This window comes from Macrosteles quadrilineatus, unplaced genomic scaffold, assembly GCF_028750875.1.
Source record: "Macrosteles quadrilineatus isolate MER2022 unplaced genomic scaffold, UCM_ALF_1.0 Scaffold_4__1_contigs__length_99947679, whole genome shotgun sequence".
In the NCBI taxonomy this organism is placed as follows: domain Eukaryota; kingdom Metazoa; phylum Arthropoda; class Insecta; order Hemiptera; family Cicadellidae; genus Macrosteles; species Macrosteles quadrilineatus.
In genome coordinates this window covers 85,573,053-85,601,020 of record NW_026542597.1, presented here as the reverse complement: position 1 = coordinate 85,601,020, position 27,968 = coordinate 85,573,053, and the positions used below count along the sequence as shown (strand labels likewise).

Below are 27,968 nucleotides of genomic sequence, written 5' to 3'. Positions count from 1 at the left end.
ATCCAACAATACATTTTTATTTAAGATCATCTTACATACGATACATCAGAGGGTAACATAAATAAATAAAAACTTACAAGTGATAATTTTATATTTTCCGATTAGTATTGTTTTTATAAGAATAATTCATTACAAAAAGTTTTTACATAAGATTAAACCAAAACTCACATATTTTGACTCAGTAGAAGCTGAAAGTTCTTATCACCTTCCTCTAAATTATCCTTAATATTAATTAAGTAGAATTCACAAAGTATTTAATTACACGTAGTATATCTATTTTTACTTTTTTTCATAATAAATATTGGTTATTGTTTTAAAACAATGATATTTCATAAAACTTAAATACCATCCAAATCTGCTATTACTCAAAAGTTTTAACAAAACAATACATCTTTACATTTTAACAAATTCCAACATTATCCAATTTCAAGAACATTTTACATTTATTAGGAACAATGTTTGATTAACTTAGCATAACAACATTGCGGTGGCTGAAGTGTCCAAGTTCTCTGGCCCAGCGATGCCAGAGGGGCAGAGCCCTACAGGAGTGTGTCGACCCTGGTCTGCCGGAGTCATTCTTCGTCTTCGCTGTGCTGAGGCTGTGGTCGGGTAGCCCCCTTCCTGCGACTGCTAGCCTGGTTCTGGTACGCCTGGGTACGGTTCTTGGGCTTAGGGTTCTCCAGAGCTTCTAGTTCTGCGTCGGTGAGGATCCCCTTGTACCACTCCTTGCTGTGGAAATATGAAAAGTTTAGTGTTTGCGAAAGCTGTACTCATATATTTGTTATGTTTATGATATCAAGATGTGGGAAACCACAGAGAAGTTACAGAGGAAACATTCAATGGTACACTCATGGGGTCTTTAGCACTAGTCGCTGGTGTCTAAAGAAAAGTCCTATACCCTCCTCTCACCCTAAAGTACCATAATTCTCATGGTGGAAGAAGGTCCTATGCCCTATGCGATGGAAATTTCTGCACAGCGCTCGCCTTTTGGGCTCTTCCTTGCTTGTCACAAGTATATTTTCGGCACAAAATAGGTTTATCAGATATGAAAATTCATGGTCAAGCATGGCATATGCAAGTTTTATTTGTATCTTTCTTCTCTGTGGGTAAACTTCTGAAAAGGCCATGCTGTCCGACCAATTGAGGGAAAGCTAGTACTTGGCACTGACAATTTGTGGTCGGAGTACTCTTGTTTGACGATATCATAATCCATTTTTTCATACGGAAACTTATCAATTATTTATCAATATCTCAATCAATTAACTTATCAATATCTTAAGAGTTTGCAACCTCTTTAACTTGGCATTTGCACGTACACATAAGACTTAAAGTGGTTATACGTCAAAAGTGTCAAGAAAAGTAAGGGGTGAGACGAAAAAGTATAAGAATGCACTGTTCTGGCAAATTGTGACGAACCTAAAAAATTGCGTCATCTGTTTCACAGTCCTTCTACTGAGTGGAAAAGCACAAACGCCTCAACATTTTAAACAACTGACTGACTGACTACATCACTCTCGAGCAAAATGCTAGTCTAGCAAGACCCTAAGAAATTTTGGTCTTCAACATTTTCAGCAATACCCACCATTCAGGCACGTTTCTAGGCCAGTCGCAGTTCTTGGTGACGTCATTGAAGACTTGACCCTTCTTGCAGCCGTTCCGTCTGGGTACCTTGCCATCGATGCAGACGTAGAAGAATTGGCAATCCTCTGGGTCGGCGTACCTCGGATGGGTCTGCCCCATTGCGTCTGTTACGTTGGGACAGGAGAACTTGAACACATCTGGAATACAGAAAAAAGTTATTAATACTTGAATAACCAATATAAAGATTGAAACACAAAAGATATATAGAGGGAATTGAAGGGAAAAATATCTTTAGTGGAAGGCTTCCAATTAGGATCAACCTTAGGATCTCAATTGAATGGTTATCAAACTTATTAAAGTAACGATACATCACCTGGAATTCTGTAAGAGTTTTAAAATCCCCAGATTTCTAGAAAGTCCATAATGAATTAATTGTTTAGGGGAAAATATCATATAGGATCTCAATAATGAAAGGTAATGACAATATGGGATTGGGTGAAAAGTTTCATGAAGACTTCAATAATTTCGAAATTGAGGTCCCAAAGATTTCTAGAGGGTCTTCAAATATAACGGATTGTGAAGGTGTAAAGGTTCCAATTGTACAACTGCAAACAGAGTAAACAAGTTTTATTCATGAATCCAGTCAAAGAATTTGGAATGTTTTATAACTGTTTTTGAAATTGACACTCCAAAGGTGCGTTGAGAGTGAAAGAAAACCAATTGCTCCGCTTATGTGATCCAGTAAAATCTATTAAGGGATCTAAATTATTGTAACATTATGTGAAATATGGTACTCATATGGTACTCATTTATGACTCTAAATACAGGTTCTAATTCAGAATTTACCTTGCAATAACGTTTAGCTTATATTTTATACCAGGTAGCATATGATGTTATCCGGACAGCTGTTTATGAGCCTGGCAATCAGCTGTTAACAAGCCAATCTATCACGACTGATAACAAGTGGATCGATGATGATAAGCTCGTGGCACGACTTTATCACCAACCCTCAAAGTCAACTCCAAACTCTACAGTTCATCTAACCTAGACATTCCATCCCCATGTTAAAATTTTAGCCAGGTTTTTAATACAATTTGTCTTAGTTGATGTGAGCCACCTACAGATTGCGCTGACCTAAATTACAGATTTCTGCCTATTACATGATGGTTTTTACAAAGTCAAACTGATGGAATGACTTATTATGAGCTATAGCAACTGTTGTAACTCAGCAACTATGTCAGTAACGAAAAATAAGGTACAAAATAGAGTTAGACACTAGCGCAATCTGTGAATGGCTCACACAACTACATTATACTTTAGTAAAAAAATGGCGACAGTTGATCCATATAGATGGGATGTCTTCTTCTGTATCCAATAGCCAATGATCTAACCTTAGCAGGGCAGGGAGTTATTCATCTTATCAATTATAATCACGAATCATTGGACTATGAAGATTTAAGTTTTTTATGTTACCTCAAAAAAAATTACGGCATTAAAATAATTTGAGAAAAAGTACAATTTTTTTGCATTTCTCATACCTTAACTATTCCAAAAAAAATTACTAAGCAGAGATAAACACAACAAGGATTTCGTGGATAGGTTTGCATATATAAAAACTAATGTTTCCAATCCCTACCTTCCTCACACAATGTCGACTACGTTGGTCTCTTTCCTGTCTTTCCACTGGCTAAAGTGGAATTTGTCGGAGCCATTTTCGTTGTAGAAGAATACGCTCTTGGTAAAACTGAAGATGTAGAAGCCGTGGCAGCTTTTCTAGTTATTATTGTAGAAGCCAACGGTAAACTGGTGGTGGTAAGAACTGGTTGAGGTGCAGAAGTTTTCATAGCTTCGTTTTCAGAATAACCCTCATAGTCCTTTGACCCTCCATACAAAGGTCCTTCGGAAAGAATAGTATCTCTTTTGCTCCATCTTCTCAAATCAGCATCGTCTTCAGTCGAATGATCGAAGATTGGAAACCCATCTTCATCCAGGAGCATTTTCTCACCGAAGATACTTCCTGTGCTGTATCTTCCTCTTTGACCGCTAGAGTTCTCCACGGAATCTTCATAGTCTGCAGAATTTGCCTCAGCACTACGTTCAGGATATTCAGCACTTCCAGAGTCTTCTTCTCTCCTCTTGTCTTCGTAGTCTGCTGAATCGTAGTCGTCCGGGATTTCAGAAGCTGCTTCTGTACTTGGAGCTGCGTTTGGATCTTCCCAGAGTCCGTCTTCATAGTCTTTTCCATAGCCTTCTTCAGTGATCTTCTCCAATTCCGCTTGATCCTTGAACTGGAAGTTCTCTTCATCTCTGCTATCTTCTTCGCTTTCCTGGTTTTCGTGAACTGTGTACCTCTTCCCTCTCGTCGTCAGTTGCCAAGTCTGGTTTTTAGGTTGGCTTTCGGTCATGTTCACACCTTTTTCTCCGGCACCTGGAGACGTCAACTCGATTTTGTATTAGTGAAGGTGTGTTTTATTTACATTCGCAGCGTTTATTTACAGCGGGGATCGCTTCACTAAACATTCTCACTATATTTGCGACTACGGAGTGAAGCGTTTGTACAGTCTTAGTGGATAACACAAATAAGCACAACACTAACAAACCACAAGCACATTGTCAAAGCTAACTTAATTACTTAACTAACAAAGATTTGCTAACGATTAACAATTAAATATATTTGTTGTGTTTTATAGGTTATAGTTATTTATCCATTAAAATGTATGTATGTTTTCGTCTGGATAGATTTTATTTACTCTCGACATCAGAGTAACTCTGTGTAATAGATCCAAATCTAATGTTTGAGCGTAATAAAGAAGTTCAAACAATACAATACAGTTGTACCATTTACTGTTGGATAATTAAAGGATTACTTTGTAAAATTTAAGAAGATTAAAATTAACAAAACGGAAATTAAATTGGAACCATTCCTAATGTAGTTTTTCTTACAACTGCGAGAATAAGGTTTTCGTATATAAATTACAAATAATAATTTTCTCTGTACAATATCTACACAACGTAGGCTATCTGTAAATTAAAAATTAACATATAACTAACAATAATTATCAATTACACTTATTTGCTAGCAAAATAACTAGCATTTCTCTTATCATTCAGCATGACTATGAAATAACTTTACCATCATAAAAATCTATCTTATACAGAATGTTCCAGAACTCACTGGTCCCATTTTGTGGATGTTCCTTGCAACCATAAAAAACAGATTTTCAGTATGACTTTTTATGTTTTACTAGGATATACAAAGTTCAAAAGAATTCCTGTTTCAATGCCATCCCTAAACAATCTCTCTAATGTCGTATAACATGTAAACAAATTGTTATAGGCTAATTTTAGTTCTTAATGAGTTACCAATTAATCATAATTCTATTAAGATTTCGAATTAATGTCGCTCTTGTCTCCGGACAAAGAATCTAAAATTTTCAGTCTCTTTGATAAATGTTTGGTGTCTTTACATTTAATTTCATATGAATTTTATTTTATTTCAATTAGTCACTAAACCTCTTCGATAAAATCAGTAACAACTGAGAATAATCTATTTCGAAATATACAACAATATTATATTATACATACTTGTAAAGCTAACGTAGAAATGTATACAGTTATTTATAAGACATAATGTCTACAAAAAGCTATATGAATTACGCAGCTTAAATCTTTTAATTATTACTAAGCATATAGCATACTAGCAGTAGTTGTAAGTATAAAACAAGCACTAGTATTCGTACAAAGATCTATGTCCCTGGTGTGGTACAGTAGCGAATATTAAAGGCAGATTTGATTAAGAAAACTTTACTGTTTTCGCATGTGTAGTACTATTCGTGTGTGTTTAATTGTTGTAAATACTGTATTCGAGGCAGCCGTTATCAATATTTGTGTAAGTAAACTGTATTCGCATTGTTTTATTGTTGTAAATATTCGAGGCAGGTGTCATAATATATTTGTGCCAGTAAACTGTATTCGCCCGTGTTTTATTGTTGTAAATATTCGAGGCAGGCTTCATAAATATTTGTGTCGGTAAACTGTATTCACGTGGGTTTTATTGTTGTAAATATTCGAGGAGGCGTCATAAATATTTGTGTCAGTAAACTGTATTCGCCCGTGTTTTATTGTTGTAAATATTCGAGGCAGGTGTCATAAATATTTGTGTAAGTAAACTGTATTTGCGTGTGTTTTATTGTTCTAATATTTGAGGCAGGTGTCATAAATATTTGTGTAATTAATTCGCGTGTGTTTTATTGTTGTGAATACTGTATTCGTAGCAGCCGTTACCCATATTTGTGTAGGTAAACTAATTCGAGTGAGTTTTATTGTTGTAAATATTTGATGTAAGTGTCATCATCATAAGTCTAAATAAATAAGCTGTATTCGCATGTGTTTTATTCTTGTAAATATTTGAGGCAGAAGTCGTTATTGTTTGTGTAGGTAAACTGTATTTGCGTGTTCTTTATTGCTGTAATATTCGAGGCAGGTGTCGCTACCTCATGAGGTGGTGTGGGAGCAATATCGTTACAGACAGACAGACAGACTGCCACGCCCTTAGTTCAAGGCAACGTAAGCGTCAAGTAAGAGTATAAAGTATAAGCTACACGTATAAAAGCAATAACTTAACATAACTTAACATAACTTAACATAACAACTTAACATAGTGTATGGCTGAGTTATTGTAGAGTATTTTTTTTTTCAATTTCGTAGTGAATATTTAACGTAATTTAAGTTTTCAACAAAATCTTTTGTGGTTCAAGTTCTAGAGCTCTTAGACACACATTTATGTGTACAATATTTATACGAATTTGTTATGGTTTTAAGCGATTTGTAGGTGCATTGTTAGAAAAGTAGGTACAGGAATAATAATACTACTGTTCTTGTTCAATATACTAATTATTATATTTTTAACAGCTTTCGTAAAAAAAATACCAATCTCCTGGGATTTTTTTTCGGATCCCAAAACTAATCGTATCTGTATTTACTGTGGAATACTTCCATTTTATTTGAGGAATATATTCTAATTATTGTTTTTTTTTTACTACAAATTTAACTGGCGTCAAATAACAAAACTGTTTCATATCTTATATAACCCTAGGTTCTAGGTATCTGCATTAACTCTAGGTTACGTTAGAGGGAAATATATAATTGAACAAGAATACAATATGGATAAAATGTCAAAAGTCGTAACAGCTTACTATCTTCATTACATGATGGGAGAAAAAGTTGCACATTTACATCTTTATTCTGCGAAACATACGTTGATTAACATATGTTTATCAAAACATCATAAATAGTCAACCCTATCATTGTTTCTGACCAAGAGCTGTTGTATTTTTATCGACCATTTATTAAAAGCCTAACGACCAAACATAGGTGTTGTATATTATATGTACTTCACTTTTCAACTGCTTTGGATGGAGCTTTAGGTAAATCCTCAATAAATAATTTAAGTTTTTAACTCTGTTACTAATATTTTCTATATAAATCAATTATTTATATCGACATCAACTATTACATAGACTATATTTACAGTAAAATATGTACTTGAATTAATTGTTTGAACCTGGTCAGCATAATATGACAAGATTTCCTAAATATTTATTTTTATACAATTTCTGCTTTTCATACAATAGTTTAATTTAAACAAAAAGTATACTTATTCATACAATTCTCTTTTCTTTGTGAACCCTCCACAGCAAAGCATTTGAGCAAAGCGACTTATATATGTTATTATATTTTTATTTTTACTATTATAAAACCACTAATACATTTTTCGTAAGTCTTTTAGTATAGAACAAACAAAATCTTAGCAAACATACTTTCAAGATACAATAAAAAATCTCAAACAAATCTTCTATCCCTCATTAGCTATAGTTTTGCACTTCAAAATTAATTGGAATATTCTACAAGTCTTTACGTAAATATCAAACAATAACTGTGCAGAAGCATTGTCATTATCTCGTACTTCTAATCATTTACAAAATGTTCTTAAAAGAACTTCTCAAAGCGTCTACAAGCGACTACTCCACCTACCTTGGCTGGAGCACCCGGCCTTCTTCGCTTCGTCAGGCCAAGTACAAATCCCAGTACGCTCGTTGTACACTAGACCATCAGGACAAGTGATCATGTTGTATTTGCCGTCAACGCAGAAGTAGAACTTGTCGCAGATGCTGCCGTCTTCGTGGGCAAAGTAACCATTTTGGCGAGGACAGTGAGTGGAGGGCTTTGGCTTTTCTGAAATTACAAAAGAAAATCATCTTCTTTCTGGACTTACTGGTTGGAGGGATAGAGAAATATACTATGAAAATTGGGGGTACTAAGATTGAGGGTTATGATGAAATGGGATATTGGTGGAAATTCGGGAATGATCGAGGGAATAACAGGGTAATGCTAATGACTTGGGAATCGCTGTGTCTGGACCAAACTTAAGTTAAGCGTGCTGAATCTGCTACCAATAATTTTAGCAAGATTGCTGGGGGCCAGAGGGACAGAGATCTTTTACCCAGATCAGACACCTGCCTAGCCATCTGTGATTTACACTATTGTGTGCCCCAAGAGTTTAATACACAAAGGTTCATCTTTTACCATCATTTTTGAATCACTATAAAAATGTATTCTTTTTACTTCGTCTTCAGAATAAAATCCAAAAAAGGAAAGATAAAGTTTTGAAGTCCCTGCGTTCAATTCCATGGGCGTCAGTTCGAATTCCCCAAACATTAGTGAAATTGTTCTGTAATTTGTATACAAACAGGCATTTATTTGTACAAAACCATATAAATGAATTCATACAACAGTGGCTAGTAAACTAGAGACATGGAGGTATGTTAGGCTTATAGAGTAAATGGACTAGTTATGGCACCTGACGGACACAGGTCTCTTATCAATTATTTCTGCCAAAAACTGTTCATACAAAATACATACAAGGTTCATGCAAAATATTACTGACACAACCTATTAGTTTATTCCTAAACTGCATATCCTTTAACCTTCAAATTTTAGGTTTTTTTATATTTCAGCAGTTTATCCCTATATTCCTTAAGAAATTGTAGCAGTCGCATTAAATGAGCCAGAAATCGTTCTTTAAAATAAATATCGTAATTTCACTTTTTGGATTTCTACCTTTAAAATGTTGTTGTTACTTATTAGCTGGTCATGCACATCATGACTGCGTTACCAGAGGACCAAGAGTCAACATTTGATTCTGTTCTTATCACATTGTTTACTCAAAACTACAGATGTTACCTTCCAAGTCACAAAACATACTCACGAAGCTCTGATCGAGTGCTGCAGTCAATGTTGAAAGGCAAGTCACATTTCTCCACTTGGATGTTGTAGTCGTTGAAGACCATTCCGTCAGGGCACAGCTTCTCTGTGATGGCTCCATCGATGCACTCGTAGTATTTGTCACATTGGTAGCCGTCAGCGAAGTACCCGTTGGGTTCAGGGCACTCGTCAGTGAGGTCGTCAGAGTCTTGAGGTGCTTGTGTGGTTCTGGGTGACGGGGCTGCTGGGGTTCTTGAGCCTCCGGGCTTTCTGTTTCCTGGCCTTTGGCATAGCACTGAGTCTGAAACAATGTGAAGAAATTTATTGAAATTGAGTGAAGCCATTGTAAAACAGTTAAGCGATATTTGATTTATCATGATGCTCGCATAGCAGAATTTGAGGACCATGAACAAATGGATAAGAGGAGAACTATGAATTTAGATACTGAAGTAGAACTCCTATCTAAATGGACCATCTGGAAAGTCTTACTTCAAACTATGTATTGAAATTTAAACATGAAAACATACTTTGGATTTTACAATAAGATGAGAAGTTTACTTACACAATTCGAAGTCAGTTATCAAATCTTGAGTATTTCAAAAGAATATTCTTTTATGACTACCACCACCTTTCAAGATACAAATCATACAGAATGAATGGTTCCTTTGTAGAAACAAGACAACCATCCCCATGTTAATGTTGTTGCAAGTTTGAAAAAAAATATATTCGAATCGCATTCGCTGTAATAACTACAAAAAAGTTTAAAAATACTGGCAAAAAAGAGTGAAAATCTGGACACGATGAAAGAATCGCATCGCATTGAAATTTATGGGAATATTGATGGACACAGAAACTCTTAACAGTTGTAGCTCTTTTACGTAAAAATCTGTTATGATTGATGCTTTAAAAAAATGACATACATAAAAAGTACGGGAATTACTGTACGAAGAACGATTCTGTAAGGTAGAACACATGTAAATTCTTGGCTGTAACAGCTCTCCCACTAAACTACAACAAAATATGATAAAGATTGTTCCATTGTTTCGCTTCTAAAACTTATAATTTGGCTTTGTAGTAGTTTTAATGTACCTCGTAAAAGGGTATAATTTTATGGAAGTCTTTCTCATTCATGTCGTTGAGATATTCTCCAACTCGCCTTACTCCGATGTAAGGTTGCCAGATTTCTCAGTTCCCGCAGAAAGCGTGCCATTCGTGCCAAAACTTCCTACTCGAGTCTTGGCAAAATATTCTCTACGTCAAAGGATTTTACACCAGTTACGTATAAGGGTGAATCATGTTATCATCACATGCACCAACTTCAACGAGCCTAAATAGAATTTATCAATGGTTCTAACCAAATCCGTGAATTTTATTTTGAAACTGGTTACAACTTTAACATGTGATTGGAATGTCTACGGTTGTCAAATGGATCACATACTTTCCACTAAACATAAAATATCAAACTCATCACAAAAAACATGTTGGAATTTTTATCGGCAACTGCACCAAGTCCAAAGCACTTACTCAAACGACACGTCCATCGTTCCATCACAAAGGGGTGATATTTCTTTAATGGGATTGTTTCGCCACGGTGGTGGCAGCAATGGAGCAATGTTATGTCTGGGTGTGGTCAGTGTGGAGCTCAGGGAATGTTAGTACTCAAGTTGGCACCACTGCCTATACGATCCAGAAATGATTCGTGGCTTTTATTAGAACCGAGATATCATTTGTTCAACGTAGTGAATGTACAGAAAGTTTAGATTTTTGAAGGAATTCGGCAATTCGAAAATCTAATCGAATATTTTGAAGAGCGGTCTTAAGTAAAATCGTTTCGTTGTCTTTTTTTAACATACACCTTTTAAATCTCCGTTAAGATAAACCCATTTCGCTGCAAAGACGCTATGAAGCCATAACAAAAATAGTTATGTCACTGACCAAAGTTTGGCTTGTTATTTTGTCGATGTGGCAGAATGCAGAATGTATTTGGTATTGGTATAAGCTAGATCTTTGATCTTTGTACAAAATGATGAAGTCAGTCCAATCCTAAATCCTATTCAACTACAATCATGTGGAAAAATACATAATTACGTAAAAAATAAGTGACTAAGGAATTAGTTGTGACAGGTTTAATCTTAATTGACCAATGAAATATTGAAAGTACTTAGAGGTTTACCTGTGGTGGGTGAACTTTATGATATACATTAACCTCTTTTTACATTCTTTATAAAAACTAGAACGCTCAATGCAAGATTACAAATTTAGATTGCTAAAAGGTCCCAGTTCTTCAGACAAGTCATGTTGTTTGAAACCCACAAGGTCTAATCCTATGACATTAGGGTCTCAACATACATTGTGGTACAAATTAGTTCCTCTGTAAGTATTGAGCACTCCGGCAAGGTGTGATGTTTATTTTGACTCCAGCTGATTTGGCTTTGTATAACTGACCCAGAACCAAACAAGTGGTCTATAAATAAATAAATCCCGTCAGAGGCTCTCTCGGATGGCGCTACGGGAAGGTTCTGTGATTCACGTGCATTATAGCGTTGAATATATAACACTATATAACACAGAGTGTTATATATTCAATGATTATAGATGGTTGCTTTTTATGTTAGATGGCCAATACTTAAGCTACCTGAGAGTTTTTCGTGGGTTTTGTCGAGCAGGAAAACACGGTTCTGTCAAACAATGATGACATAAAAAAAGAAACGTTAACACACTCTAAAAAGGGTAAATGACAAGAATAAAATAATTCGATACTGTACCTTTTATATGTACCGGACAGTATGAGGGGAATGATCCTTGGTATCTCTAGGCGTTTGTTTTTTAAATGGTGGTTTCCCCAAGAAACCCCATAAAAATGGAAAGATTTCCCAAAACGCGGTTAAGTTTGATTAAAATTTAGTATTTTATAGTCATTGAAAATCTAAACAAAATTGTAAAGCCCCTATTGAGGTAAAAAGTAAAAATTCAAAAGTTATTAAAACATTTGTGATTTTTACATAAAATATCAGTAATACTCCTAAGGGTTGTTGAGAAGCAAACTGGAGAAAGTATGTGTCAGATTGCCGATACCGTTTATTATAGGGGTGATAATCATGTCAAAACAATCAACTAAGACTAAGTAAAATATGGGGAGCGAGCTGGCGTAGTGGTTAGAGCGCGGGACTTCAGTCCCTGAGGTCCCGGGTTCGATCCCCGCTGAGTCACCAATGGATTTTATCTAAGTTATAATGCCGCAACCCCTAGGTCTAGCCTGAAATAATGTGAAAAACAATCCCTGGTTCGTGCCTAGCATCCTTAGGACAAAAAAAATGTCAAAACAATCAACTAAGACTAGTACTCTAACCACACCTATAAATAACCCTCAGAGGTTATCCGAAGTACAATCTAGTCTCGCTGGGCAAAGGTTAAACATTGTGATGTTAGATGTTTAGTTAATCGTTGTTGGCACCTCAGTTTACGGCCAATGAGGCCAATAGGGCCAAACAAATGGCCAATAGATTGGCCAAACGATTGGCGGCACCATTACTGTTGGATGCCATTGTAACAATCGTGTCTATAGGTAGATGGTTGAATATTATCATTGATAAAACACACACCCGTATATATTTATGTACCAGTGGCTTTTTCATGGTTCCGAACTGGACCCAGCTGTTACTGATCATTGGGCTTTAAATAAATGAACCTGGCTAATGAAACAGCTGATATTAGTCAGTAACAAAGCTACATAGAACATCTGACACCGTTCTACACTCATCCTTCACTCATATTTGGGTAAAATACGCAGCTATGTGGCGTCCCCGGTCCCCATCTCATTGATTGATAATTGATTAACTTCTTCTTACTTATTGATAAGTTATGGATATGTTTAGTGTGTTGATCTGTTTTAGTATGTTGAGCGCATTTTCTTAATTACTACTTATTACTTGTCGTTTGGGAAAAACTACACGGTATGACGAAATGAAATGGTATTTTTAGAAAGGAAGTATCTGTCAATGGAGTTTAGATGCACTTAAACAAAACCATATACAACCGTAAGCTAATGAGCCAACCATTCATGTTATTATTATTTTCAAACAAAATTGGAAGCAGGAGAGCATTTTTCGTTGTTTGATAATTTTTTTAGGAAGTAACTTTCAAAATCATTTATTTAAACAATTTTAATTGATTACAAAATTTTTATATTGACTTTAGATTGTCTGTAAGGTTAATGATTCAAAGCTTATACTTTCGAGATAAAAGTTAATTTTTCTATCTCAAACTCATTATTTAATTGTTAAATATTTGCAAACGGAACCGGATCTTGCACAACACTACGTTCTCCGCTACCGTCGTTGACGTTGTCGTTAGTTAACGTAGCTGTCGTTAACGTCGTCTTACCTAACGTATTAAATGTAGGAAATGGCTAATCTGGGGATTTCTTATAGCTTGCCAATTCCGCCGTGCTGTAATTGCTCCAACTAAACAAACTAGGCTGCCAAAATGGCGAATGCTTCCTTCACCGACGATTTGCCAATTTTCAACGAGGGAATAAGAATGCATTTATATGCATTTATAACCTTGTGGATGAACTGTTGTTTGAAATATATTGCAATTAAGGAAATTCTTTGTACTGTCTGCAGTAGTATTTTACTGAATATAAAAACAATAAATAAATATTATGTGTTTATTTTGTGGGTTCAAATACGTTTAGAAAACTTTAATCTTGAGCCACTTATTAAGTTTTGCTGTCAGTGTAATTTTATTAATCAACAGAGTATTCATAATTCATCGTATTTGTTGGATTTGACGTTATTCAGTTCAACTTAGCGTTGATCACAAAACTTTTGATGGATTATTTATTCTAAATCTATTTCAATGATTATGAAACTGATTTTTATTGCCTTTGCAAAGCACAGGTACAGCAGCTAGTACCAAAGGAACTAATTTAAATTACCCAGGCAATGAAATCTCGTTTCAAGCTGAATTTCATAGTAATTCACCTTGGTTATTGGTTAATCGTTAATCTATCTCCATTTGCAATGCAGCCTATGGATATAAAACTTTACGTAACTAAGGTAGGCCAGTCCGGATGTATATTCCGAGACGCAATCCAGCAAATAAGCAGACCAACAGAAATAGTCCACTTGAGAGAGATGGACAAATGGGAGGAGAGGGGGAGAATCTACGAGAGAGAGAGAGAGAGAGAGAGAGAGGTTTTCCAAATAAAATGTTTGAAAAATGTTTATATTATAAAGGAGCAAAAAGGTAAACATTTTTTTAAAGTTAATAGTAGCTACATAGTAGCAAATGGCAATCAAGTGACCAAAAACATTACAAAAAACCCTCACGATTCTGAGGTTAAGAAAAAACAATTCAATGAAATGAATAAGTGATTCATTCAACGATATGGTATTATCGGTAATATGTACATCCAAAAACATAACAATTTGAAACAATGGTTGATAACAACCATCTGCTTGGTTGGCACAATTTTTGCCATTTAAAATTAATGAGTCTTTAACAACATTTAGAACGAAAATAAATTAACATTTTTCTAAAGAATAAATCAAATAAAACCCAATAAAGTACCCAATAAACAAAAAAATAAACATAATTAAGGGTATGAGATAAAAGTAAACGAGTTTCAAGGTGTTGTAGTTTTATTATTACGAAACAACAAATTCATACCACCTAACTGGTAAAGCCTGAGGCAAAATATCTCCATCTTGTGAAACAAACTAAATATTTTAAATATGTAGTTTCCTAACCTAACCAGCTTTCTAGAGCAAAACATAAATAAATAAAAGTTAATGGATTTAAAGGAATTTGAGGGTGGAGGGTTGGTTATGAGGGTTTGAAAGGAGTTTTGAAATTAATACATATTTAGAATTTCCAAAAGAAATGGTAAAGTAAATGCCAAATAGAACGTTTACTTGAGGTAATTCACGTTTGCCCTCTAAATCCAGTTTTGATTACACACCAATGCAAGGATAACTAGGGCTGACCTTCCCAAGGTCACGAATCTTGCTCCAGCTTCCTAGAATTGGGATGGTCACCAGATGTGACTCTGCCTTGTTATGCTAGTCTATTTTGATAGATTTCCTCAAACAATTAAAATTATGTTAATTATATATTTTTAAGGATTTTCGGAAGCGGAAATCTCTTTTAACCACACATAAAATCTCTTTTTTTACATGAATAAAATAACACATAAATTAAATAATTAGTTGAGTTTGATTTTTCGACAAAACCCCTGATTAAACTTGGTCGTTGCTTTGATTAAGGTTTCACTCCTATGAATTTTAGTTAGCATGGTTTTTTGAAGTCTAATAAAACACAACACTAACACTCACCAAACACCCTCAAAGTCGAACTTAAAAATTGTCTAAATTTAAACAATGAATACTGATTAGATGGATTCAGACAAATATATTGTGTGTAGTTATTGATTGGCTATACAACAACATCTGTGCCTTGTTGTTAAAGGCAAATCACAACAAACATTTCATTCTTCAAGTCAAATTAAGAAATAACCTGCTTATTAGATTTACAATGTCCAAAGTATAAAACTTCATCAAACTTTAAACGAACTAACACCAACCCCTACTAAGTAAAAAATATTTCTCCAGCTCTCATATTGATTTTTCAAAGCTAAAGAAGACAGCTACATAAAACTTGACCACTTTAAATGCCTTTCCATTTGGAATTGAGCCAAAAACATCAAGAGAAACATTGTTTAACTTATAAACTATTCATGACTTTTGCTGTTGGTAAAACCCACGTGGGCTGTTACTGGAAGAGCAAGGAGACCTTTGCGGAGGCGTAGGTGAAGGTAAAGTTCATAGAAATCTCGGAAGAAGAAGATTCTTCTTCGGGCTTTGAGAAAGTCTTTGTGGCGGCCTTTGTGAGAGCTGAGTCATCTACCAGGGAGTCGAAAGAAAAATATGCTAGTTGCTTGCATCCATCCCAAGTCTATCGTATCCTAAGCCTACCATTTTCTAATCCTACCTTATCCTAAACCTACCGTTTCCTACGCCTGCCTTATACTAAGTCAACCTTTTCCTAAGCCTACCGAATCCTAAGCCAACCCTTTCCTAAGCCTATTTTATTCTAAACCTAAAGTTTCCTAATCCATCCTTATCCTAAGCCTATAGGCTCCTAAACTTGTCTTATACTAAACCTACCATATCCTAATCCTGCCGTATCCTAAACCTGCAATATCCTAAGCCTACCGTATCCTAAACCTACCATATCCTAAGCCTACCGTATCCTAAACCTATCATATCCTTAGCTTACCATATCCTAAACCTACCTTATCCTAAGCCTACCTTTTCGTAAGCCTACCTTATCCTAAGCCTACAGTTTCCTAAGCCTAGCCTACAGTATCCCAAACTTATAGTATCCTAAATCTCACCCTATCCGTTTAGTAATTATAAATTTCAAACTTTTAACTCGATCCTGAGACCAAACCTTTGAATATTCCGTACCCTATTTACATATTTCAGTTCCAGTGGGTTACGTTTGTTTAGGAAAATAACAAACGTGTCCAAAATTCACGGTAAAACTTTAAAATCGAAACACACATTACTTAGGCTAATGAAAACATTTTAACTAGCACCGTATTCCTGAGGCTGTTCTATAATAACAGCAATTGAACCTGATGAAGTATATAAATCTCGAAATTTTGAAGGGATGGCAATAGTTGGTCTCTGTATGGAACATGCCACGGTTCTAAACTTAGCTTGGAACTCGAGCCAACCCGGCGCCGTGTGTGTGTGTCTGCTCTGGTCTGCGTGTGTGTAAGGTTTGTGGGGGTTTGATCACATTTATATAAAATATATCAAAAACCAACAAAGTGATCAAGAAAGGGTTAATGTTTTGCCACCTGAAACAGAAAGGGTTAAAAATGATATAATTGAATATCGTTATTAGAATACTGCAATATAAATAATTCAATCACGGTGATAGCTTCAAATACACTGTGCAGCAAATATTATTACGGTAAAAAACGTAAACAGCTAATTTGTGTACACACTTGCTGATTTTGCAGAAGAAAATAGTCCCAATCGATAAAAATTGCATCGTTATCAAACTATTTTTCCAAGTTTGATTTTGCCAATGTCCTTTCGTTTGTTTTGTTATTTTGTAAAAGTATGTCGTTTAATGTTTCTGTGTCTCGTATCCCAAGTGTGTAAAATATGTTGACGACCTTCAAATTAAGTAATTTACCTGACACCTTGTAGGGCTCAAGATGGTTCAGATAGAACCGAAACTAGTTGCCACTACAGCAACAAAGAATTACTATATGCAGGTATTGTAAGCCATTTTAAGTTACTCATTGAGCTTCAGCCTCTTGCATATCAACTAGCATAGTATCAGAGTAACAAAACATAGCTTAAACATTAACTACTGTTTGAATTCTACTGCTTTCGAAAAAGCTAATCAAACTATGTTCTCTTTACAAACTTGCAACAGACAGATGAGATGTCTACTTCAGTTCGGTGTCCAAAGACAATGTTGTCCGGAACAGTATGACCAGACCACCTTGAGGCAATGTTCCTTATCCTAACCTTACACATGACCACCGTCCCTGGACACAGAGGAAGGATATAGAGGTCGCAATATAATGTCCAGGACGAGACATAACGGTCGTTCAAATGCAATTATAATCAGCGGTCTCAAGTTTTTGTTTATGTATTGTTGGAAATTTTTACACCCATTTATCAGCAGTAGCTTTTTTATTTGAAAATTAACTTAGTTGAACGAACAACTCATACAGTGTGATAATGTCAAATTTTCTTCTTCTCTAAATTTGTAATAACTTGACAACTGGAGTAAATACGATTTAGTTCTTATTATGTTACCGTTTAATTTTAGGTTATTTAACAATTATAAATTTACAGTAGCACATTCAGCTCAATTATTTTAATTTTCATTTTATTAATGGCTAAAACCTTGACTTTGGAAAGGGGTGTCTATTTTCATAATAGATTTTCAGGACATTTTAGAATCCTCCGGCTTTTAGGAGTTTCAGGTTAATATCCAACCTCAATCAACTAACGAAGAAATTGTTGTTATATGCAGATGTAACTTACGTAACTTATTCAATCAAACGTCACCTAGGTGCGTATCTAAATCAAAATATGAGTGAAGAATGAGTGTATAATGGTGTGAGATTATCTGTGTAGCTTTGTTACTGACTAAGATCAGCTGTTTCATTAGCCAAGATCATTTATTCTAAAGCCTAATGATAAGGAACATCTGGGTCCAAACTCGAATCATCAAAAAGCTACTGAATAACCTTTAAAATATAAAATGGATCAAGAGAATTTATGAACTGAATGAAAAGGATGAGAGCAAATAAATACGGTAGTTGTGACTTTGCCATAATTACAAACGACAACCACCCACAGAGACTATTTCTGTCTCACCTAGCCAAGATGACCTTTCGGGTCCCTACGTTCGTAATCTTCGGAATTTTACTGAGAAAATGTGGTTTTAAGCATAAAAAGCTATAAACTCTACCATCACTTTTGGTTATTTATACCTTTAGAACACTCACCTATCCATATGTGATGGATAGGTGAGGCCAAGACTTTTGTCAGGTAGTTAAATAGAATTACAAACTAATCATTCTCAATTTGTTATTGTCCTAGCATTACAGTACTAAACTTTGCATACAGCTGTATAACGAAGAAGTTGTAGAACTTGCATCGCAATTACAACTTTGCTGTTTTGATTCAGGGATAAGTCAGCTCCACATTGATAGTTTCAAAAAGTTGTTACACAATTTTCATCATGATGATCATGAGCATTATCACCCCCACAATTAACTCTTAACTAGAAATGTCCCTGCATGTACACTTACACGGACACTGTTAAAATTGACTCACTGTTTATGTTGGTTTCAAATAGGGGGGTCCACCAGCTTATCGGTTCATAACTTTATTACAATCCCCTATTCTCCTAGTTTCAATGTACTAAGTGCAACGTACTTTACTCCTAATGCACATGGTGGCCAAAATCTCAACTATCTCATTCAGCGCTACCTCTAGTTGTATCTCTAGCTCAGAGACAGGAAATGGTCATTGTTAGAGTAGTCAATAACAAATCTCCACAAGTTATCTCAACCCCTTACCACTCCCATCTTGTAATCATATTCATCTTAAAACTCTCACCCAATAGTCTTTAAGTAATGACTGAAAGTTATGAGCATGATAAGTAATTAGCACTGTCATAGACGACATGGTCTACGGAACTGCTTAATTTAAAAAGTAGATATGAGCTTTTCCACCTGGCAACGTTCCTATGGGTGACCGTTTACTTATGATAGTTTTACCCACTAAAGTCACATGACTAACCATCATGTCACACCATATGTATCAACTTTAATTTTCGGGATTTGCATACTCCCAAATAGGTTTCGAAAATGGTAAGTAAAAATAACACAAAGAACCTAACATAGTATATATAGTCTCGTGAAATCATAACGGCAATATGTGTTATGCTGTGTTTTGTGTCCTGTGCTTTTCATCTATGAGTACTCTCTAGTGTTTGTTTGCTTGACGTATGTGAAATATGACTTGCGACTCATATTGTACTTGGTCTACGCAAATCATTCTTCTCTTCCTGGTTTGTGTAATGGTTGGATTACATATGAACCTATAAAAGGGCATAAGTACACAGAAGGTTGTATTATTGTAGCCTATATTACCTAATGTGTTTAGAAATTGAAAAGGTCACTTGTGGAAATGCTAAATGCTTGCATCGCAAAGAATTGTTGACATAGAGAGATTCAGAACTGGAGTAAGAAGTCATTGATAGTTCAAAATAAGACCATCAATGGAAGCAACTGGCTAAACAATAACCAAGTTAAAATCCATGTAGCTTTAGCCATTGACTATTGGATAGTCAAAACTTTAGCCCACATTTCCTCTTCAGATAAGGTTCATGAGTGTTGGCAACTTATGAACGTAATCCTAAAAGAATTGCAACAAATTTCCCATATAGTGAAAAGAAAACCGTATCAGTAAACACAACCAGCCCAAATTATTTCACCTGGTTCCCTCATTGCACAATTCAATTGCATTTCTAATCAACGCAGATACGTGGACGGGAACCGTGAAGAAGTTTTGTGAGGATCAGAAAGGAGGTTAGATGACAGCTGAGGCAACAATTACCTAACAGACAGACAGACAGACAGTGTTGCACACACAACAATCGTTCTCGGGAAGTGATCTGACGGCTTCGGTCGCTTATCTCAATAATAGCTCAGTTCTTGTTGCAAACTGCCTCCTACCGCCTACACCGCTGGCTGGACCGCTTTCCCCATCGGGGGTTTGAGCAAATCCGCGGGAAGTTCTAGAATTCGGCGGGAGCAACTGATAAAATATTAGCACAGAATGGTAAGCTACAAAGAAAGTTCATGGGAAAGAACATAAATTCTTCTGACCTACTACTGGACCGCTTTAGCAGAAGTTCCAGGAAATCCGCGGGAATGATCTAGATTTTTGGCGGGAGCGATATTATTTTGTACAACATGACTAAAACGGTATAGCTAAGAAAGTTCTTAAGAATAAACAACTACAGTTCTTCTGGCTCACAACAGATTTTTCAGTCCTGAGTGGGGGTTGAACCGGGGGAAAGAACTATTTGTAGATAGAATTTGGAGAGAGGGATATTAACTAATGTACTTTTAGTACGTCAATATGAAAGTATGGAGGTTTAAGTGGACAAACCTAACTCTTCTGGATCACAACTAGACCGGGTTCGTAATCAGGATTCGTCAACAGCACAGGTGCTGGTGTTTGAATAAATCTGAGAGAAATATCTAGACTTTGTTGGGAGCTCTGGTACAATATTTGTACATCGGATCAGTAAGTTGTCAATAAAAGTCCATTGGAATGAGCAAGTGTGATTCTTTTGTCTCTCAACTGGGTACCTTCTCTATTGCACAGCGAGGTTGAGCAAATCCGAGGGAAATACTGCACATTATAGCGGGAGCCATAACAACTGACACAATATTATTATTGGTAAGTCATTATGACAAGCTATCAAGAAAGTTCGTTGGGATGAGAAATAATTCTTCTGACTCATAACTGCCTTCAACATCCTGAGAGAGAGTCGAGCAAATGTATAGGAAGGCCTAATTTGAGAAGAAATAATGTTAACGGGTGCCAAACCAGCACACCAGTGTTTTAAGATTCCTAGAAAGTTTCTTGTGAATAAAAAAGATCTTCTGGCTCACAACTCGGCCGCTTTCGTCATCCTATGGTAGTCAGCATCATCTAAAGAAAATATTTAGATTTTCGTGGGAGCGACATTGCCTGGTACAATATTAGTACATAGGCGAGTTAATTTATCAAAAAGGCTTGTAGAGATAATCAAAGAAGGTTTTTCTGGGCTGGTCTCATAAGAATAGAGCAACCTATTCATATGAGGTACTGTTTTCGAATAAATCCCATGATGTGTGTCATTTTAAATCAAGGAAGGTATCCTAAAAAGGCCATAACTATTCTGATGTTTCATACCTATTGAACTGCTAATTTTAACGCTCTTTTAGCGGCATCAGATTAGAACAAAATTGGTATTCACCTTTAACATTTGCGTGTTAATTAACACTTAATTTTCCCCATCATCTGCAGGGAATTTCACAAACCGGAGGGAGACGTTTAGATTTTATTGGTAGAAATGTCAATGTTTGACTATCAATAATTTTAATGTTATAAAACGAGCTTGCAACGAGTTGGTTACTCAACCTAAGATTGCATCTTTATCATGGATTCGCAATACCTTTGGTCGCAAATTAGTGATACAATGCAACTAATATTGGTAAAAACAGTTGTCACTATTGACCATTGCCTCCTTATTTTCCGCTTTAGTTGTGAATTTCCTTTGTTCAATATCCTCCTGTGTTACCTGTTACAAACTTTGACCCTGAGAGTGATAAGTATGTAAAGTAACAGACCTAAACCGTATATGCACGTCAATTCAAATTGATCGGCAATCAAGTACGACAGTAAAATGAAAGCCCGATTGCTTTAAACAAAATTATTATGAAGAAAAACTATTGGACCGATTGGTTATTGTTTTAAGGTAATGTAACCCCATTAAGTGTACTCATAAGTACTCATTAAGTCACTCATAACCTAAAATATTACAAATTCTATCATGAATTAAAAACTAAAACAGTTAAATACTTAAATACTCTATACAGTGCACCTAAACGGTCTTCTTTATATTCTTAGTTTAGCGTAACTGCTGCCAAACAGTTGTGGTTGTACGGATTAAATTAATTCCTATCCAAATTAATGAGGAGTTACTGTAGATTAGCTTTTGCAGCTTATTCCTGACTAAGGACAGCTGTTTCAATAGTCAGGACTATTTTTAAATGAATAATGACCATTGGGCTCAGTTTCGAAACTTCAGAAAACAAACCAAGGCTTCTTCGGATTGAGAAATTGGAGTTGTTTATAAACTTAAAGAGTTACAAACAGAATTATTTGCAAGATAAAGAGTTGATCTTGTATAATACTTAGGTGAGTGTAGAATTGAGTGAGGTTATCTTTGTAGTTGTATTAATTACAAAAACCAGCTGTTACTTTAGTCAGTTTTTTTTAAAGACCAATGGCCATTGAATTCAGTTTTTATCCATTGAAAAACTACTTAGCTTTAAGAGACTGGCGGTTTTTAAACTTAAAGAAAATCATCTACTTAAATTATGTTAACAAGATAATTAGCTGATTGTTTAATCCACTTATTAAAATAGATCCAATTAGCTTAAGGGACCGCTTGTTTTCCGTCATTGTTGATGTTGAGATAACAGTTGGGAAAGACCACTCGTCCATGTGAAAGTGAAGAAGAATTCCTCTTGAAGGTCAAGCTTTCGCGTGGTATCCCTTGAGAAACGTGGTTCATAACGAAACTGGAGACTATAGGTGATATTTACAAACATTGAGCCTAAGGCTGGGTGGAATTTTAAGTGTGAGAAGGTGTAAGTAATTTTGATCCAACTATAATTAAACGTGGTTCATATCCAACAAAACTGGAGACTATTCTATTTATATAAAGCTCAAATACAACTGACTCATTCATTCACTAACTCACTCACTCATCACGAAATCTCAAAAACCATACGACCTAGGAACCTAAAACTTGGCAGGCATCTTCCTTTTGGGTAGTAGACGCTCACTAAGAAAGGATTTTACCCTCCGACCTCTGGGCTCCGCCCCAGTGGCTCTTGAGTTTTCCATGTTAACCTTATGAGAAATGGAATTGATGAATCTTAACAGCTGTTTCAATTAAACAAGTTGGTTCTGTTTTATGATGTTCAATAGCATTAAAGTTACAAGGATTACCAACAGGGTGCAGCACTATTATTTATTTTTATTTATGACAACAGCTAATTTGCAACCAAAAGGTGAGTGAGCGTAGCGAACGAACTTCAACCTGGAGGCGAGTTAGCGTAGCGAACGAGCTAACCTGAAGGCAAGTGAGCGCAGCGATCGAGCTCCAACCCAAAGGTGAGTGAGCGTAGGGAACGAGCTCCAACCTAAAGGTGATTGAGCGAAGCGAACGAACTTCAACCAGGACGTGATTGAGCCATGCGAACGAGATCATCTTGAAAATTAAGAAGTTAAACGGGGCAAAGCCCGCGGGTTACAGCTAGTAGGTGATATTTACCAACATTGAGCCTAAGGATGAGTGGAATTATAAGTGTGGAAAAATGTAAGTAAGGTTGATTCAACTATAACTGGATAGTGTTGAAACATGGTTCATATCCAACTAAACTGGAGACTCTAGGGGATGTTTACCAACATTGTGCCTAAGGATGGGTGGAATTTTAAGTGTGGAAAAGTGTAAGTAAGGTTGATTCAACTATAATTGGATAGTGAAACGTGGTTCATATCCAACCAAACTGGAGATTATAGGTGATGTTTACCAATATTGTGCCTAAGGCTGGGTAGAATTGTAAGTGTGAGAAAGTATAAGTGATTTTGATTCAACTATAATTGGATAGTGTTGAAACGTGGTTCATATCAAACCAAACTGGAGACTATAGGTGATGTTTACTAACATTGTGCCTAAGATGAGTGAAATTGTTAGTGTGGAAAAGTGTAAGTAAGGTTGATTCTACTGTAACTGGATAGTGTTGAAACGTGGTTCATATCCAACCAAAACTGGAGACTATAGGTGATGTTTACCAACATTGTGCCTAAGGCTGGGTGGAATTTTAAGCTGTGAGAAAGTATAAGTAAGGTTGATTCAACTATAATTGGATAGTGTTGTGTCATTGTTTACTCAACTTGATAATAACTGTATTGTCCAACGGAGCATATTATGGAACGGTATATGGAGAAATTGTGGCGTGAACTTTCACATGGTGTTTGTAATATTTCAATCATATCTTTACATTATTATTTACTACACAGCTAAAAAAGAAAAATAATGTAGAAAATCTATGTGGAAATAACAAATACTGTCAAATATTGTTGATTCTAAAACAAACATGTCACTGTATTTGTGTACAAACAAGAAATATGTATTTTACCTTGTAGATAGACTGATTTACAGTACAGAAAACGATAAGGACCTACGGATAAGCGTTTAGTCTTGTTTTAGATTGTCTTTGAGACAATTGGTTTAAATTTTGTTGGTACAACTTTAAAAGGCAATTTTTTTACGAGTTAATTGGTAATTTACGAGACTATAGGTGATGTTTACCAACATTGTGCCTAAGGCTGGGTGGAAGTTTAAACTGTGAGAAAGTATAAGTAAGGTTGGTTCAACTATAATTGGACAGTGTTGTGTCATTGTTTACTCAACTTGATAATAACTGTATTGTCCAACGGAGCGTATTATGGAACGGTATATGGAGAAATTTTGGCGTGAACTTTCACATGGTATTTGTAATATTTCAATCCTATCTTTTTCACACTTCTAGGTACTACTCACAACTAAACAAGAAAATAATGTAGAAAATCTATGAGGAATAATAAATACTGTCAAATATTGTTGATTCTAAAACAAACATGTCACTGTATAAACAAGAAATATGCAGTAAAACCTTGATAGAAAAATTCTAATGGGAATTGTTAAATAAGACTTGTTATCAAGGTTGACTTCTTATCGAGGTTTGTAATAACATGTGATAAAACAATTAGTGGTGAAATAATTTTAAGGGGATTTGAAAATTACACTTGTTATCAAGGGCGACTTGTTGTCGAGGGTCTTCTTATCAAGGTTCCACTATTTTACCTTAAATATAAACTGATTTACAGTACATAAAACGATAAAGACCTACGGATAGGCCTTTAGTTTTTTTTAAGATTGTATTTGAGACAATTGGTTTAAATTTTGTTGATACAACTTTAAAAGGCTATTTTTTTTTACTAATTGGCTTGATCATGTTATTACCCTCAATGTCAATGTTTACTGCTATGTTTATGTATTTCCTTTTTAAAGATCACCTCTCTGATGGCTGTTCCTTATGTTGATGTTTCTTATGAAATTTTGTTATGGCTGAGATTTCCATTGGTAATTTATCATTAAATAAATACAGTTAATTTTCCTTATTTAAGTTCCATACGGGAATAAAATGGAGTTATATACCTTGCAGAATTTTTACATACTAGTATAAGCTGTTTTGATTCCCTTGCCCATCATCACCCCCAGTTGCACCCCAGACCCCCAGCCTTGGGGTTGATTGACCCCAGTTGCGAAGCATAAAAAACATACGGACTTTTCTTAGTATCTCTTAGGAACTTAGACAACCTTTTGATTCCTAGGATAGCACTAACTAAAATGTATAGTACTCGCTAAAGTTTTCCTGGATACTATATGACTTTGGATATAATGAAGACTAGCTGATCTTAAATTGAGTATAATTGCCAGGAACAGTTTTTCATCTACTACCTAGTAGCTTACAAGTAATCACAAAAGCTCTTGAAGAATATTCTTTTCATAAACTTTTATCAACTTAACTTCTCCTACACCTTAAGTCTTCTAGGTCGTCCTCAATGTCCAAAAACCTTAAGCCTGACCTTTCTCAGAATAACTTCTTTAACAAATTACCTCTAGTACATTTACTACACATTATTTTTTATCTATATCACTCTTATCACAATATCACTCACCGACAGTCAGGAGGACCAGGGCTAGGAGCAGCACAGCTGTAGAGGCTGCCATCATGTAACGGTACTGACTAGGGACTGGTCCGCACGACCTTGGAGTTGCTTTATATCCACCAGTCCCGGCTCGGACTGACTAGAAAACACTGCATGGATCCTACTTATCCTATAATCTATTATAAAATTCAAATACTGCCTCACTGATTACTCTATATCAAAAACTACTAACCATAATAACTCAGGAATTGGAATGGAGATTCTAATTAGGCTCTAGGCGTGCAATAAGAAGCGTTTTCAAGAAATTCCATCAGGGCTCTGCCCCAATGGCTTTTAAAGTTCCCATGTTATACTTGTGGAGAAAGAAATTAATTGATTACGTTTTTACATGTGAATACTTTGAATCTGTCCTATTAAGGGAACAGCTGGCTATATTTAATGAGGCGAAATGAAAATATTTACAATATTATTGGCTTGAAAAAGTGTTTGCTGCATAACATGTTTTTAATAGTCAAATGGAGTAAACAATCAAGATGTTCTCTATTTTTTGCAGTTTTTAACATCGGTGTGTTCTCTGAAATGTGTTCATGATGTTAATGTCAAAGGAACAATTATTTGCTAACTAGTTTAATCTATTATTTGAAGGGATTGCACCTCCTTTATAACTAACTATTTATAAAATTGGGGTTCAAGAGAGAAGATCATAAGTTTTTGGTAAGCACAATCCCACCCATTACCAGCTAGATATAGTATTCTATAATGCCACAGTAATGCAATCGGTGTTGTTGTAAACTTGGAGCTCAATTATTTGGCGGATTAAGTAGAGTATTATCGGTTGAAGTAAATTGCAAATTGTTGTTTATGCTTTTTTACTCCCTAGAGAGTAAAAATTCTACTTTGGACCCACAACGTATGCATTAAAAACGTATATTTCTGCTGCAGTATAAACATAAACAGTTTTTTTTCTCTTGTAACTATTATACAAGTGTGTTCATATTCTCCTCACACTCAAATAATTATTTAAAATTCAACATTACTTTTTGGTCCTTCGAACTGGATTTCTCATCTTTTCAGAAATCAACCTCTTAATATTTTTAACCTCTCTTATTAAATAATTTAATTAAGATCACAAGTTAAATGAAACTCACTGTACCATATAACAGCTTTTACTAAAACATGATGAAAAACGTTTAAAATTCTAAATGTTTTTTCGCCAATAATAATTATTTTAGCATATTACTTTAAAAATTATTGATGGAGACTTCTGATTACAGTTCAAAAGTTCCTAGTATATATTTACTTAATTTAAACTCAAAAGTGAGTAGTAAAATCAGTGATTACATCTAAGAACCATAAAATTTGTCTTTTATGATTTCATTTAATTTCCATAAATACTAGTTTGTGGTGTCACATTCAGAATAAGGTGCATGCATTCTTATTGAAAACCCCCGCATTGAAAAAAGATAACCTAATTAATTCGTGCGCAATTTATAGTTTACATAGATTAACTAATTTCATTGAATAAACCGTGATATAACAAATAAGATACGTTGCATATGTTACATTTTCCTTTTTTCATATTGATTCCAGTGTTTTGTTGCCTTTTCAGTTTACCTAGTTTTTACAAACATGGTACTTTAAAAGCCAGGCAAACACCAGCAAAAAGCAGGGGTGTTTGAAAGTCATCCTGACAAAAAAATTCTTTCACAATAATTGTGGTAAAACCTTCTGACCTACTTCCATCACTAGCCTCTTCTTATTTCCTCTGTCAAATTTAGGTAATTTTATGTATTACAAATTTTTGTAAACTAGCATGTTTAAGGAAAATCTTAAGAGTAGCATTTTAAGATAAGGGTATTTTTTATCCGTCCATTTAGAAAACGACCAAATTTTTTAAACTGTGATCTTACTAGAAGTTTAAAAAAGTCAGTAACAGTACAACAGTTAGCTAACATCTTCCAAAGATTGTGTTTATGGTATAATAAATACTGTCTGTAACACAGTTCCCGCCGG

The 27,968-nt window shown here is 35.2% G+C and overlaps 1 protein-coding gene across 1 annotated transcript; it reads right to left on the bottom strand.

The window, feature by feature from the left end:
- Positions 1 to 98: 98 nt before the first annotated feature.
- On the bottom strand, positions 99 to 26,070 carry LOC128991828 (protein obstructor-E-like). Its single transcript, XM_054415034.1, has 5 exons — positions 25,965 to 26,070; positions 8,849 to 9,145; positions 7,615 to 7,815; positions 1,583 to 1,778; positions 99 to 729 (listed from the first exon to the last, which is right to left on the bottom strand). Exons 1-5 carry the CDS (start codon positions 26,017 to 26,019, stop codon positions 573 to 575), a joined length of 906 nt encoding a protein of 301 aa, XP_054271009.1. The 5' UTR covers positions 26,020 to 26,070; the 3' UTR covers positions 99 to 572.
- Between the last annotated feature and the right edge of the window lie 1,898 nt (positions 26,071 to 27,968).

What these genes read in the sequence shown, in the direction of transcription:
- LOC128991828 (XM_054415034.1), bottom strand. Translation starts at nt 26,019, where the DNA reads ATGATGGCAGCCTCTACAGCTGTGCTGCTCCTAGCCCTGGTCCTCCTG. An exon ending in CAGCACTCGATCAGAGCTTC is followed by an intron (nt 7,816 to 8,848) that starts GTGAGTATGTTT and finishes TTGTAATTTCAG; the next exon opens with AAAAGCCAAAGCCCTCCACT. An exon ending in GGCCGGGTGCTCCAGCCAAG is followed by an intron (nt 1,779 to 7,614) that starts GTAGGTGGAGTA and finishes TCTGTATTCCAG; the next exon opens with ATGTGTTCAAGTTCTCCTGT.